We start from the raw sequence: 14,438 nt of genomic DNA on the forward strand, positions 1-14,438 counted from the left end.
GTTTTTAAGCTCTATCAGATCAGTTTGTTCATATAATGGCCATTTTGTCTATCAGTTCCTGTATTGTTTTATTGTAAACTTTAGATTACTTGAATTGGGTTTTGACTTTCTCCTGTATGTCAGTAATCTTCATTCCTGTCTATATTCTGAATTTTACTTCTACCATTTCAGCCATCTTAGCCTGGTTAGGAACTGTTGCTGGGAAACCACTGTAGTCATTTGGAGGTAAGAAGCCACTTTGGCCTTTTGAGTTGCCAGAGTTCTTGTGCTGGTTCTTCTCATCTTTGTGGGCTGATGTTGCTTCAGTCTTTGAAGTTGCTGACCTTTGGATTTTTTTTCTTCTATCCTATTTGATGTCCTTGGGGAGTTGATTATGGCATAAGGTGGGTTCAGTTGACTGGTTTCATTTTTGAAGGATTTTAGGGGGCCAAGTCTCAACTCATAACTCCTGAACTGTGTGCTCTAACTCTAGGGAGCCAGTATGGACCCCAGCTTTATTCTGTAGCCCCTGAATGTTAGGAACCTAACTCACTGGAGGGGCCTGAATTGTTTCCAGACAGCTGGTTAGAACTCTCTGATGGGTGGTTCCAGCCTCAGCGCTTCGTAGGGCAGTGGCAGCAGGATTGGTCCTCATTTGTATATGCCAGCAGCAGCGGCAATGCTGCAGGTTGCATGGCTGAGTATTGATGGGTACAGATGTGCTGGCCTTTGTTCGGACACTTGCAGTGTTGGCAGGGCACCACTGTGTGGAGATGCACAGGGCCTCACCAGTGTCTGTGCATGCATTTTCATGGGCAAAAATGTTAGCACAGGCATGTGGCACTGGCAGGCATGGGACTGTGTGTCCTGTGTTCAAGCATTAATGTAGATAGCAGCTGCTGCTGGGGTTGGGGGCAGATCAGTTGGTCTACTTCTGTAGTTTCGCACCAGTCGCAATGTTGGCATAGGGGTGGGGTGTGGGTGGATGTGGAGCTGACAGTCTCCAGTTTCCATGCTAGCCAATGCTCCAACAGCAACGGCAGCACTGTTGGGGGGTGTTGGAGAGTTGGGGTTCACTCACACTGGCAGCTGTGTCACAGCATGCTGCACACACATCTGGCAGGAAAGGAAGGCAAGGTCTACCCAAGCTTACATGCCTCAGCAAAGCAATGTGGGGGGATGGTTGTGGACAAGTGCGTGCCAGCAAAGCAACTCAGGGGAGACTGTGGTAACAGAAGGGCATAGGTGGACAGGTGCATGTCTGCGGGGACACTCTATTGGGGCACTCTACTGGAGCTGTCTACTGGTCAAGTACAGTCTGTCAGTGGAGGAACTATGATGCATGCCACCAGGATGCCACCACAACCTGGGCTTCTGAGGCTGTACTGGAATCAGGCCTAGCTGGGGTCACAGGAGAGGCCTGCAGACCAAAGGTGCTCCGGTTGGATTGTCCCAGTGTCATCAGTAAGACCACCCTGCAATGTTCAGGTCCAACAGTTTTCTTAAGCCTTAAGTTTCCTATGGGTGCAAGGCAGCCCTGGAGGATGGGCATCGCTGGTAGTGCTCCACTCCAGATGCTCCCACACCAAACCCTCTGGGTTCCACACTGGCTGGAGTTCTGCCCATACTACCTCTATAAACAACTCTCTCTGCCAGTTCAGTTGTTCATGGGGGTCATGTAGTCTCCTGCTGGCAGAATTCCAGGGACCCCTGGGGAGAATAGTTTGCTCCTTGCCTGCTCAACCCCCGCCCCTTCCCCAGAAGTCACTGGGGCTAGAAATAACTCCCTGTGCAGGGTTCCCTGCTTCCTGCCCCTTTGACCCAGTATCTGTGTCTTCCCTCTCTCCATTTTCAATGGATCTTCCCTCTGAGGATCTGCTAGGAGTATGCCAGTCTTCCCAATGTCCCCATCTCTCATGGGGATGCTGTACATGTATAACAACAATGTGTTTCCAACATACCATAAATTGTGCACTTCAGGTGCCTAACGAATGAAAAGATTTATAGGTGGGCCAAGGACGTAATTATAACATACAATATTTTTCTGCAGTAAAAAACCATTCTGCATTCCAAAATAAACCTTTAGGACACATTCCTCATTTGAAGTCAGTCTTGTAGCAGTTGGAATCATGAGCCTATAATTGTTATAACTTAATTAGTACTGATCCATCACAACTCAGACTATGGAGGCTATGTTAGTCTGTTGTTTGGAATGAGATTTGCAAGGGAATTTCTTTGCGTAGTCATTCAATCAAAACTAAAACTGGAGTTTCTTTTTTGTTGATTTGGGCAAGGTGTTCTGTATCATGATACTTTTAAGGATAAAGTCATTTGGAGTGAACCATGTATTGTACCAGAGCATTGGAGAGTTTTTAAGTTTCAGCAGGTTAGAAAAAAAAAATTAGAGGACTGACCTGGCTTTTAAGAATTTATTTTAATTTTTCATTTTTATAGAGATGGGGTCTCATTATGTTGCCCAGGCTGACCTGGAACTCCTTTCCTCAAGTGATCCTCCTGCCTCAGCCTCCCAAAGTTCTGGGATTACAAGCATGAGCCACCATATGCCTGGCCTGACCTGGCTTTATAATTCTCAAAACACAAAATAATGTCAAATGTTTTTCAGTTGACTTGGGGATACAGCTTCCTAATAAAAAAATGAAACAAGTTTAAATATTCATTGTTTAAATATCATTTACATGTTCACTTTTAGTTTTATGAATGAAGATATTTCAAGCATACAAAAGTATGAGCATGTTCTTTTGCTTTTTTATCAATGTGGATGCATTCTTAAATTGAACTTATCAAGAACAAATCAATTGTGAATTTTTATCATTACATTTTAAAATTTTTATACTGAAACTTGGAGTAAAGTTAAAGACGCAATAAACTGAGACCCTAAGAAGGAAAAATTTTGCCTGCTAAATTATGTAGATATTTTGGACAATAGTGGCTTTTCTTCACTTTAATAATCTTAGTAAATGTTTTTGTAGAAGCCTTATACCTATGAGGTTTGTGAATCTTCAATAATTTTAAATTCATTCATAACTATCCTAATAGATTGCTTTTCACTTTTCACTTTGAGTGGTATATCTCTGGTTTTGAAAAAATGGATTGAATTTAGGTTAGATTATTATGTCCCTCTTTTCCATATATATTTTTCCTTTCATTATGCTGAATTTGTTGTGACTTCCTGCATTGTATAAAGAACATCTAATTTGCAAGAGTTAGATAATCAAAGAAACTAATAGGATATACCCTGTTATTAGACTGAATTAGCCATCTTGGTACATTATTAAAAATTTTGATACACTTGAGATTGTTTCAACTTTGGACTCATCGTTCATATTTTCAGATGATAAAATTTCAGGTACCTACCATGATGCCTGACATATACTGAGAACTCATTTTCTCTTCTCAATGGGAAGAAATATCATTAACTATAGGAACAACCCTAACATTTAGTTTGAGACCAAGGCTAACAATGAAAAATGAAACTCAATAATAATATTCCATCTGTACAATGGTAGGGGAAAGGAAATAATAAAAAAGCTATTTTCAATAGAGCTGGTGAATATTATAAACCATTTACATTTATCTCTGTCATTTTCTCTGAAATAGCAATTATTCTCTCCAGTTTTACATCTTCTAATGACCTGCAAATGTTTAATATATTTTGTTGTCTTTCTTACTATTCCATTTCTTATACAAAATATGCAATACCATGAAGATTTTGAAGAAACAGCACAGATACTAAAGTATAATTAAAAAGATTGTCTATACTCTCTAATATTATTAATAAAATTTGAAGGGATAGAAATTGTCATATAGGTAAAAATTTTCAGCTATGGAAAAACTAACAAACCAGGGCATCTTCAATGAGTTTTTTGGCTTTTGTATGTGTATTCCTATTCAAAATAGGCAAATTGGGAATTATTAGGGGAAGGAGAATTTTACTGCCTCATAATTTATAGACTGTCTAGTCTAGATCAAATGCATGCAGTGATTTTGTGTAGTACTCTGGCCACTTGAAAATGAGATAGGCCTCTAGATCATCAGAAATCAAAGACACAATTTTCTACCTAAAAAGGGAGCAGAGCCTATTCTGGCAGGCTAGATTAGATATGTCTGTCACCTGTTTTGTGTCTGTGGCTCTTAGCAGAATCAATCAACTTTCTTGTGATTTATTTCTTCATTTTTGAGATGAGCCAAGCAGAAACTATTTTTGAAAAAGGAACTTAACAACATAGCCCTATAATACTTTCCTGTCTATTCCTCAACTTATCCACCATCCAATAAATTAACATAAGGTACATTTTCAGTTACTCATGAAAATATCTTAAAGCATATGGATAGATTTCCTTCTCTTCTAATTCCTCACAGACTGCTTTGCTTATCTATGTTCCTACTTATTTGTTGAAGATAAGATCTGAAGTCAGTTGTCTACTGATGATGTAAGATTCCTGGATAATTGCAGAACTAGAAAACAATATCAAAAGGAGATTATTCATAGTTTTATTTCTTATGGAGTATAGCTAATTTGTAAACTATAAATAAATAGTAAAATAATTTGGTTGTCTGGTTACCAAAAGAAATCCCAAATTAAAAGATGTTCTTAATAAATATTTTATAGGGAGACATAAAATTCAGACCTAGAGGAGATGTTATTTGATCCTACACCCATTGTTATGGACTGAATGTTTGTCCAAAACATTGAAATCTTAACCCCATGGTGATTATATTAGGAGGTGGGGGTATTTGGGAGGTAATTAAATTGTGAGGGTGGGACCCCTATGAATGGGATTCGTACCCTTATAAAAAGAAACATTGTTTTCCTTTTGGCCATGTGTGGATACAATGAAAAGATGGCCATTTCCAAACCAGGAAGAGTACCCTTACCGGGCACCAGATCTGTTGGTTTAATCTTGAACTTTCTGCCTCCAAAAATGTGAGAAACAAAGATTAGTTGTTGAAGCCACCTAATCTATGGTATTTTGTTATAGCAGCTTTAAGTGACTAAGTCAACCTCTTTTTATAGATGAGAAAAAAATGAGATCCAGAAATGATTTGTACAAGACCACTTAATGAATAAGTGTTGGGGTGGTAATTAACACTCGGTTTCCTGATTGAAAACCTAGTGTTCTTTCTACTACAGAATTTGTGATTTATTTATTTAGTATACATTTCATGGCCTTGTGTGTCAAAAAGACATTGCTTTAGACGTGGGAGAAGATATAAGAGGGGAGAAGATATAAAATGCGTAGGAAACACTCTCTGCTGGGGAGCTTATAACATAATAGAAAATAGAAAACAGGTCCACAAGTTACTGTTTGGCCTGTTATAATGTGCAAAGTACTAAAGAGAAATGAGCAAGATTCGGAAGTTCAGAGCAGAGAGAAGACTTCTGGCTCAAAGATCATAGGAAGGCCAACTACAGAATAATTTTAAGCTAAAGGTTGGATAGAAATTCCATGGATGATAGCAAAGGGAAGGCATTCTTATCCATAAAGTTTTATTAGTTGCAAACAACAAAAGGAAAGTTGGAGAAGCTGGCCAGAAAAATACAAGAACAGGATAATTCTACATGTCCAAGAGGGAGAAATTATGGGTAATTTCTTCAGAGTGTCACTTTCAAGATGAATGCAGCTGCATTCACATTCTTTGGACACTCTACTTCTATAGCCATTTCCTGGAAGAATCATTTTGATTGACTAAGTAAGGGCAGAGTAGCTCAGCACAAGGACCCACCACATGTACTGAATGATATAGTTACTCAATAAAAGAAAGAGAACGAGAAAGAAAAGAAAAGAAAAGAAAAAGGTGCTTCTACCAAAAGAATGTAGTACAAGATAAAGAACAAAGTTGAATGCAAAAAGTAAAGCACAAACTAAAATTAAATATTCACCACAGTATTTTGTGGAGTGTGATTGAATAACAAACAAAAATAAACAAGATGATTAGAACATTAGAGTAGCCTGCTTTAACTGAAGCACAGGATGAATAGGTGACATCAAAATGAGCCAAACCCTGGTGGTCATGCCCACCTTTCCCCTCTCTACTTAACCCCTACTATCCCAGTTAGTGAACTGCTTTCTCCAGTTTACACTGATAAAAGTTTATAAGATATATGTTCATTCCAGAAGCAGTAGATTCAAGGCAAGGGGAAAGTTGAGCTGATGGTCATGTCTGAGTGAGGGATGGCACTACTTTGCTAGATGGGACTGCTAGCAACCAGACCCCATGGCACAAACATTATAGATGCCAGCATGTTTCTCCCTCAAATTTTGAAAGAGTGGTATTTGCTACAAGGCTGGGGCTACCAAATTGCCTTAAGGAATATGCCAAGAAGATTATGTCCCTCCAATCCAAGCAACATCTTCTTCCTTTGTTTCCTCAGTCTAGGTATTGAAGTAATAGAAATGACAAAGCAGTCAATTTCTACTGAGGGCACTCCTGAAAACGATGGAAACCTTAGAAATGCAGAACAGTTTTGAATGTTGGCACTTGGTGTTTTCTCCTCAAATAGACCATAGATGTTGCTCCCTAGTGCTTCCCTCACTCCCCACCCCACCATTGTTGTAAACCCAGCACCATACTGTTTGTGTGAGCTTCACTTTCCTCGTTTGCAATAGGAAGAGTTTGAACTGAGCTCTATTCTTAAGTTATATTTTGATGTTAAGTTCAAAAGCTTGATTGGGGTCATGTTGAGAAAGGATTTGACTGCTTTGTACTAAGAAGTTTCATTTCTACAGCATGAAAATTAGGTACATGTTTTTGGAATTGTAGGCTTCAAATCCCTTCCAGCTCTCTCATTTACTAAAACTGTCATTTGAGAAGGCATTTAATATTTGTCTACAGTCTTATTTTTTTAAATACAGGAAATAAAAACTTTTTCACATAACTAAATAAAGTTAAGTCAATAGCTATTCAAATATAATAGCAAGTAAGAGCCATTGATTTTTTTGAAGGAAAAGGTACAAATGGCTAAAACATGCAATGAGACATTAATGCTGACAGTGCTCTCCTCAAGAAAATGATTGATGTGTGCGTCCTATGAACTACCAAATCTAGGAATCATTAACAAATGATAGAGGAGAAACTCTACAAACACTGAAAGTAAAATAAAAAATTTATAACTATGGAAAATAAGATAGCAAATTACTTATTTATTTTAACAATAAACATTTATTGCATACTTTTTGGAACTCTGTATTTTTTAGCTTGCTTTAAAAGGCTAACTTATAAATCTGAAATCAGATCATCTTGAGCCTCAGACTCTACTTTTTCAGGACATCATTGCCCAATGTCTGTTGTTTAATTCCTCTCTAATTGAAATTTCTAATTAAGGATAAATATGCCTTTATACCTATGTATGTGTATGTGTATACATTATATATGTATCTACATATCACACAAACATATGACACATGTGTATACACACATACTGTACCTATACATACATGTGTTATACATCATATATACACACATACTGTGCATATACACACGTATTATACACGTGCATATGTGTATATATTCATACACAAAAATATATGTGTATATATACATATGTGTATAACATTTATATATGTCTGTATATATATGTGTGTTTTAGGATCATGTACAGTTGTTCAACTATATTAGTTTTAAAAGAATACTCAACCATAACAGTTTTTTTAATGAGTGTTTACTTTTTCTCTATATAACAAGAAATCTTAAGATAGTAGTTATTGACATTGTTTTTAGCTGTTTAGTAAAGCCATTAGGGTTGCAGGCTGTTTCTAACCTCTACTCCAGTATCCTGAGCATGGTGAGTTTTTCCGTGTGCTTGTCACTTCACTTCATGGTCAGACTATGGCTGCTACATCTCAGATATTATGTCCATTTCCTTCTGGGCTAGGTGTCAATGGCCAGAACATAGCTACTAGAAACTGCAAAGGCAGTTAAGAAAGTGGTGAATGATTGAATGACTTTCCAGACCACTGTGATCCATGTCCTGAGGCTCAGCAGGTTTCTGCCCAAAACTAAATCAGAGCTCTTTTAAAAGGAAAGAATAATGGAAAGAATATCGGGTAGGCAACTAGTAGAATTTGCTGTAAGAATACTGGATTAATAAAATTGCCTCACTTGAAAGATGCTTATGATAAGTTGTAAAGAATGATAAAGCATTTGGGAAATAGGAGGAAAGAGAAATCCTTCTAAAACAAAGGGCATTGTATGTGAAATTTTGTTATAATTTATGACAACTTATTTTAATTAGTGAAGGAAATTTTATATTGATTCTTAAAAGTTTTGACAGGTCCTTCTATTAAAAAAAAGATACAGTCGTTGAAATGAATAAATAGACTTTTTTGTTGTTTTCTTAGATAGTTAACTTTCAAGAAATGTAATTCAGTGTATCTGTAGTGAAGGAAAAGAAAGGTTTAAACTGTTGATATATTTTTAGGGATAAGAATCATCCTGAACTACAAAATGCGAACTTATCCACATTACATTAGGTGACTGATTCTGGCTTACCTTAATAAAGAGACTACATCTGTTGTTCTATAGTTGGCATTTTCTTAGGATGCCAGAAAGCATCTCATAACTTGGTATATCTCACATATTAGATTGAAAGAAAAGGAGAAGGAAGAGGGGGTGCATTTGCCAAAGGATGTAGCCTTAGAATCTTTAGAATTCCCATTTAGAATCCGGCAGAAATGACAGCTGAGAACAGTCGCGGGCATGATGCTTACTCAGTAGGTGCAATAAATTAGCAAGGGTAAGTGAGTATTGCTGACTGGAAAAAAAAAAAATAATAAAGAAGAAAAAGAGAATTTCAGGATTTCTAAACTATTAGCTACTTCAGTGTGGTGCCAGCAAGTCCAAGACACGTGGAAACACGGGGCATTTGAGATGTAAATAATGGGTAATTGTTGCAATTGGGTAATGGCAGTTTCAAATGACTTTTATTTCTGACTGCTCTACTTCTTTGGCTGAGAAAATGGATTTGAATTTGGAAAATTATATGTTCAATCATTCCGGATGTAATATTTATATACACCCAACAAAAAATGTTTTCCTTCCATGTCATTTGATTTCCACTATCATATTATATTGGGTGGAAAAATAGATTAAGAGACCATTTGCTCAAATATGAAAGAAACATCATCTGGAGGGTAAGAATTTTGACAGTTAATTCAGTTGAAAATGATATCTTGCAGTTAAAAATGGCATCTTATTGAGACTATACCTGCAGATTAGGAGGCAACTGAAATGATGGATTTTGAAAACTTTAGAAATGTTACAATATGTGAGTCTATTAGCTACTGTTTGTGTCAAAGCTCTTTGTTTTGCATATATGCACACATAATGCTAGCTTGTGTGATCATGGTAGGGCAAATAGATTTATGAATTCTAATTCTGAGATTCAAAAGGATTTGAAGAGAATATAATTTTATGATTATTGCAGATTTCCAGTTTCCTCTATCTTTAATTGTTTGTCTTGGCTCGATTGCCCTAGTATATTTGATTGAAATAATAAGAGTTTCAGGAATTCTTACTTATATTTTTACTGGTATTTTGATTTATAATTAATTCTTTCCAGTACGGCAATAGGAAAGGTTTTAAGATAAATCTTTTTAAGTTAACAAGTTATCTTTAAATATCAAGTTAGTATTTGATAGATCTACATTATTGGTTTTTTAACTATAGCCCAGTTTATTTTTTATTAGATTTTAAGGGCAGTCTCAAAACTGTTTGTATTGAAAAAAGGAAAAAAAAAAAAAAAAAAAAAAAAACCTACCTTCTTTCAAACCTTGTCTCTTGTTAAAAACATTTGTACGTATACTACAAAATAAAGAAATTACTTTTATTTATTGCATAAAGGGAGTAAAATCATTATTTGTGTAGGTTTTTCTTCTTTAACTTTTTATACCATCCTACTTAACTAAATCTAGAGCAACTTTCAGTAACTTAAAAATCTTTTCATACTTTTAAGACATTATGCTAAGTAAAATAAGCCAGTCACAAAAGGGCAAATATTATAGATTCTACTTATATGAGGTAGCTAGAGTAGTCAAATTTATAGACAGAAAAGTGGTTTCCAGGAGTTGGGGTAGGGTGGAATGGGAAGCAATGAATAAATGAGTAAATAGTCTTTTTAGCCATGCAATGAGATATACTATAATATTTCAGTATGAGTCAGGAGTAACGTATCTTTTACCATGATATAGGCTTCATTCCAAATGAAGGATAAATTTAGGAATACATGCAAAGCATTGAACATAGACTTCACAGGCAATTATTGTCTCAGTAAATGTTATCTCTATTATTATGGCAGTAAATATTTGAGAAGATCAAAAGAACACTTTGAAATAATGCATCTTTTTAATGGGTTCCTGAGTATATTGATGACAGAATCAAATTACATGCTTAAAGTATTTTCCAGCATGCCTTACCAAGAAACTTTTTTTATTTTAGGAGGAATTGTTGATAAAGACCTTCGTCACTACCTCAATTTACGATTTCAAAAGGGTTCTGTGGACCATGAGCTTCAGCAAATCATTCGTGACAACCTCTACCTCCGCACGGTGCCATGTGAGTACAACGGGCAGTATTAATATTTTTATGTTAAGAGATAAATGTTTAACTATATATTCATTGATTAAAAGAAAGTGAAATTGCACTGATTTTTTATAGTGGGCTTTTGGAACAGGAAACTTATTTGAGATGTGGCAATTTTAAGTGCAAACTCTTATAACTGCAGTAGTATGGTTTATGATGAAGTTGTAGCCAAAAGAGAGTTGTGATGTTCAAGCTATAAAATCTAACTTACATTTCTGAAGTTAGTATTGAGAAATATTGATTCTAGTCCAGACTGTTGGTGATTCTGAATGAATTATGATGGAGATAGAACTCCATATTGGGAGACAGGAGAATGCAAATTTAATTTATTAGTTGAAACAGCTATTCTGTGAGTGGAATCTTTACAGTAACTCCCAACCTCATCTCTTGTTTGCCACAGGAGAGTGTCACAAGTAAAAAGAAAAGTGCACGTTGGAAAGTAAAGCTAAGTGTTCTGCAAGTCTTAGAAAGCAATGATGCTTAGAAAGCACGTTGGGCTAAATTTCTTATATGTAACCTACAGAGATCCGCAAACGATCGTTTTTGTTTATCCTGCCAAAAGAGAGGAATTGGTAAAATGATAAAATTTTAGTGTCTGTTTCAGCTTACCTGAGAATCCTCTATTAACTTTAAGACAAACCAAGGACTTTTAAACTCAGGTTCTAGATCCTAGATTGATATCAAAAATCCATTTTCTTCAAGGCAGATTCCATGCATTTCAGACACTTTCCACTCTCTAGAAATTCTGGGCTGTGGATGTTGTGTGAGTTTCTTTTCTTTTAGTTCTGTTCTAAATAAACTCAAAGCTATGGGTCCTGAAAGATAACATTAAATGAAGAAAAATTTGGCTAGTATAAGTGAAACAATAAGCAAAACAAACAAGCAAAAATATTATCTAGGATTGAACCACCAGAGCTAGGTAACTATAATTATCTGGAATAGATATTGGATAATTGTACTGAAATAATGAACACACACAGAGATGTGAAGATGGAAAGGTTGTCACCCAGTCCTATTGACCTACCCACCTTTTAGGAGAGGTGGACTTTTGCCATTGTTAGCACTGAATATTCATCAAAACGACAATGCCAGGACACCATTATCAAATCTTCCTAAATGAGAATACTTGATGATTGGCATTTCGTCAGTCAAAATGATACTCCTGTCAGTGTGTGTTAGTTAAGTGAATAGGCTTTTGGACTCTTGCTTTAAACCTGGAAGTTGAGAAAAGTGCATTCTTAAACTTGTAAGTTTGACATTAGAGTGATGGACAGAGGAAGATGGATTAAAGTAAGTGACTGAACTATTTATAAGGTAATGGGTGGACGCATTTTCAAAGCTGTGATGTTGTCAGTGCAGCAGTGTGAATTTATCTTTTGTGACATGAAAGAAAGGAGATCTGAAATACTGAATAAAGAATCCAGGCAATTTATTATGTTTAAAAGCTGAGAAAAATAGATAAGAAGCTGACATTCAGGAATACATGTAGTCCTTGCTAAGGCGATGACATAAATAAGAAAGTCTTAATTAAATATAAAGATAATAGGAGTAAATTTTGTATTAGTTAATTAACTTCTTAAATAAAGCATCTCCTTTTAGAGTACTAAAGAAGACTATGAAGGAAAAGTAAATATAAGGGAAAATAGTTAGACTTATATAAGTAAACATAAAGAGCTTTAACATGTAATTTCAGTACAAGGTTATAAATTTAATTAGAAATCCTTGGATAGCTCCTATAAAGGAGATGAATTAGACACTCAATTTCAATATCACGATGAAACAATTATTCTTTGAATTTTCAGCCATCTCTCCTAGTAGCCAATTCCAATAACATTATTGACTAATGATGTTTATAACTTGACAAAAAAGTGAACAAAATATACAGAGATTCTAATTGTATTATAAAAATTGCTTTATACTGATTAATTGACCTGGATGATCCACCATGTTGACTCAGTATTTTATCTTTTTTTTTTTTTTTTTTTTTTTTTTTTTTTGAGATGAAGTTTTGCTCTTATTACCCAGGCTGGAGTGCAATGGCGCAATCTCGGCTCACTGCAACTTCTGCCTCCCGGGTTCAAGCAATTCTCCTGGCTTAGCCTCCTGAGTAGCTGGGATTATAGTCATGTGCCACCACGCTCGGCTAATTTTGTATTTTTAGTGGAGACAGGGTTTCTCCATGTTGGTCAGGCTCATCTCGAGCTCCCGACCTCAGGTGATCTGCCCGCTTTGGCCTCCAGAAGTGCTGGGATTACAGGTGTGAAACACCACGCCCAGCCCAACTCAGTATAACTTAAAATTTTTTTCTTCATGTATCTTTTTGAATTTCTAATTGATACATAATAATTTACATATTTATGGGGTACATATTTATTTTGTTACATGCATAGAATATGTAATGATCAAGTCAAGGTATTTGAGGTATCCATCACTTTTAATATTTATCATTTCTGTGTGTTGGGAACAATTCTAGTTATTTCATCTAGCTTCTTTGAAATATACAATACATTGTTGTCAACTGTAGTCACTCTGCTGTCAAACAATAGAACTTCTATCTTTTATCTAACTGTATATTTGTACCCATTAACCTACCTCTCTTAATTCCCCATTCCTCACTCTCCCAACTCTCTATTATCTATCATTCTTCTATCTATCTCCATGGAATCAACTTTTTTAGCTCCAACATATGCGTAAGAACATGTTATTTCTGTCTTTCTGGTCCTGGCTTGTTTCATTTAACATAATGATCTCCATTTCTGTCCATGTTGCTGCAAATGACAGGATTTTATTCTTTTTTATGGTTGAAGAGTATTCCATTGTCTACATATACCATATTTTATGTGTCCATTGGTCCCTTGATGGACACTTCAGTTGAGTCTTTGTCTTTGCTGTTGTAAATAGTGCTGCAATCAACATGTGAGTGCAGGTATCTCTTTGATATACTGATCTCCTATATTTATTCCTTTGGAACAATACCCAGTAGTGGCATTACTGAACCATATGGTAATTCTATTTTAGTTTTTTGAGAAATCTTCATATGTTTTCCCTAGCGGCTGCACTAATTTAGATTCCTACCAACAGTGTGTAAGAGTGCCCTTTTCCCTGCATCCTCACCAGCATTTGTTATTTTTGGTCTTTTTAATAATAGACATTTTAACTGGAGTAAGATGATATCTCATTGTGGTTTTGATTTGCACTTCTTTGGGGATTAGGGATGTTGAAAATTTTTTCATGTACCTTTTGACCATTTGTATGTCTTCTTTTGAGAAATGTCTGTTCATGTCATTTGCCCACTTTTTAATGGGATTATTTGATTTCTTAGTGTTGGTTTGTTTGTTCACTCAGTATATCCTTTAATGAAGTTTTCAAATATGTTCAGAAAGGATGCAGTAGAAGTATGTCCATGGTGTGAAAAATCCTGCCATTGTTAGAAACCTAAGTATCCAGCATATCTGTTGGTATTGAGTATGGAATCACATTTGTTATACATTTTCCTGGGTCAAAAAAATTCTCATTTGTTTTCAGGAACCCAGCAGCATAGAAGGAAAATGGACTACCAAAGACTATATCATTGCTCTTATATATGCATGCATTAATAATACATTCACTTCTTGTTTAATCTAGCGTTGGTACCAGGAATAGGTCCTCGATAACTCCATTGAAACAAAATTGTAGTGACTTATAACTATATGAGGGGAAATAAATTCTTTTCACAAAACAAGACCTAACTGAGTAATTCTGCTTACAACCATACATTACTCTACCACTAACTACATCTGAAAGGAAAGGAAGCACTTCTTGGAGCTGGAATTTCTTGGTACCTAGTAAGAGAGAGTTCTAGAGCTAGGGCTCCAAAGACC

General features: G+C 35.8%; 1 protein-coding gene across 1 annotated transcript in view; it reads left to right on the forward strand.

Moving 5' to 3' along the window:
* Positions 1-14,438, forward strand: part of MAGI2 (membrane associated guanylate kinase, WW and PDZ domain containing 2) — a 1,516,313-nt gene that overhangs the window by 461,311 nt on the left and 1,040,564 nt on the right. The window contains exon 2 of the mRNA XM_026448702.1: positions 10,435-10,551. Within this exon, the coding sequence (XP_026304487.1) occupies positions 10,435-10,551 (117 nt within the window). The remainder of the gene's footprint in view (positions 1-10,434; positions 10,552-14,438) is intronic.

Source organism: Piliocolobus tephrosceles, chromosome 8 (assembly GCF_002776525.5).
Source record: "Piliocolobus tephrosceles isolate RC106 chromosome 8, ASM277652v3, whole genome shotgun sequence".
Lineage (NCBI taxonomy): Eukaryota > Metazoa > Chordata > Mammalia > Primates > Cercopithecidae > Piliocolobus > Piliocolobus tephrosceles.